Source organism: Octopus bimaculoides, chromosome 2 (genome assembly GCF_001194135.2).
Source record: "Octopus bimaculoides isolate UCB-OBI-ISO-001 chromosome 2, ASM119413v2, whole genome shotgun sequence".
Classification (NCBI taxonomy): domain Eukaryota; kingdom Metazoa; phylum Mollusca; class Cephalopoda; order Octopoda; family Octopodidae; genus Octopus; species Octopus bimaculoides.
The window spans coordinates 8,277,195-8,278,918 of NC_068982.1; the positions used below are offsets into that span (position 1 = coordinate 8,277,195).

Here is a 1,724-nt window from a genome sequence, read left to right on the forward strand (position 1 = left end):
TATATATATATATATATATATATATATGCGTGTGTGTATGTATATCTATCTATATATATATATAGTTTGTGTTGTAAATTATCTTATTTTAGACAGTTTGGAGTCTGTGGGTGTATGGTCAAGCTTGTTGGGATCATGGTTCAATAATGTGTTGAAACTCAGTCTAAGAATACGTTTATTCGCAGAAATATCATATTTGAAGGCGATAGAAGAAAGGCCTATTGTAAATATAGTGCAAGAGACAGAAATGTGAAATGTGGAATGTAAGGTCAATAATTTTGGTTTCAATTTAGCGATTATTCATGAAAAAATTTCAGATTTATCAGATCATTAGCTATGGAGAATTTAGCAACTTAGGTTAGAAAGTTCTTTGAAAGAACAGATATATTTTAAAGCTTTATCATTCTTTTAAATGATTTTAAAGTGATGGTCTTTGATAAAGTGATACAGATTCTGGGAAATTTTTAATACCAGTTATATATATTCACTAAATATCTAATGTTTTATCCTTATTTTCATCACGTTTTACTACTCTGTGCAATGTAGACAACTTCATATGTGAAAATGTAAAAGGTGGTTAAAAAAAGTGATGACAAACCATCTTTGACTTCTCCTTTCAAAAAATCCATAGCATAACCATTAAGGCTGACAGTGAAACCTTCCGCTATCAAGATTTTCTCTTCAAACTTTATTGTCAAAGACTTTAAAGAATCGAAAGATAAAAAAAGTCAATGCATTTGAAAGACGTGAATAAATTAAATATAAGTAAAACAAAAGGAATCCTAAAACCATGTTACCGATACTGATTGAGTCTTAAACAGTTTCCTCTGTGGAGCTGTTTGGAAAGTCATCATAGTTGACAAATGATGAGTAAGAAGACAGGCAATGTTAGCTGAGATCCTTTCAACAAATGACCACGAGGAAGATGTTGACGAGGTGGCTGTATGATGGCCGAAGGTGTTTTTCATTTAACTTGATCTGTGGTATATACTTTTGTAAATGTTACAATTTCACCAGTAAGCGGAGGTTGGTGACTTTTTTTTTCCACCATTTATTATAAACGGTAATATTTGCTGGTACTTTTGCGTGGCAGCTATGTAATTAAGATATAGCTGCATTGTTAAGATTTTTGGTCGTGTAAGAGATATGGAGAAATATGCCTTTAAAGAGATGAAGTTACCAGAGATAGCATAAAGATGCAAAGACCTACCAATGCGTAAAAGACTGAAATTTAACTGAGTTTTTATCATTAAAAAGAAAACATGAAAAACAAAAATATCTTACTTTTCGGCATGAAAGTTTTGATTGACAGTTTAGTATTGTGAGAGTTATGATCCATTCCTTGCCATATTCCAGCAAGTTGTAGGTGCAGACATCAGATTGTAAGGGGAAAAAATTACCATCAAAGGTCTTCATAAATTGAGTTCCGGTCAATCGACAACTTGGATCAATCTGTAGAGTCCTATTAAGTGTTTTAAAATCTAAAAGTATATGTAAAGTCACTTTATTAATCCCAGATTGAAATATGTACGAAAATATCCCTATAATTAACTATACAAGTAAATCTATTTTGCTATAATCTCTCATCACATTGTTATATGATTACCATGCTTTTTTTAGAGATTAAATATTTTTCGATTAAACGAATATTATTTAAAGAGGAGACAATGGGGACTGAATGCAATTCGCCCCACACCATATATATATATATATATTTATATATA

At 30.8% G+C, this 1,724-nt stretch overlaps 1 protein-coding gene across 1 annotated transcript in view; it reads right to left on the reverse strand.

The window, feature by feature from the left end:
- LOC128247133 (SCO-spondin-like) overlaps window positions 1-1,724 on the reverse strand; it is a 61,006-nt gene that overhangs the window by 47,216 nt on the left and 12,066 nt on the right. Inside the window, exons 5-6 of the mRNA XM_052965953.1 lie at window positions 1,285-1,481; window positions 599-701 (exon numbers count right to left, since the gene is read on the reverse strand). Coding sequence (XP_052821913.1) covers window positions 599-701; window positions 1,285-1,481 — 300 coding nt within the window. The remainder of the gene's footprint in view (window positions 1-598; window positions 702-1,284; window positions 1,482-1,724) is intronic.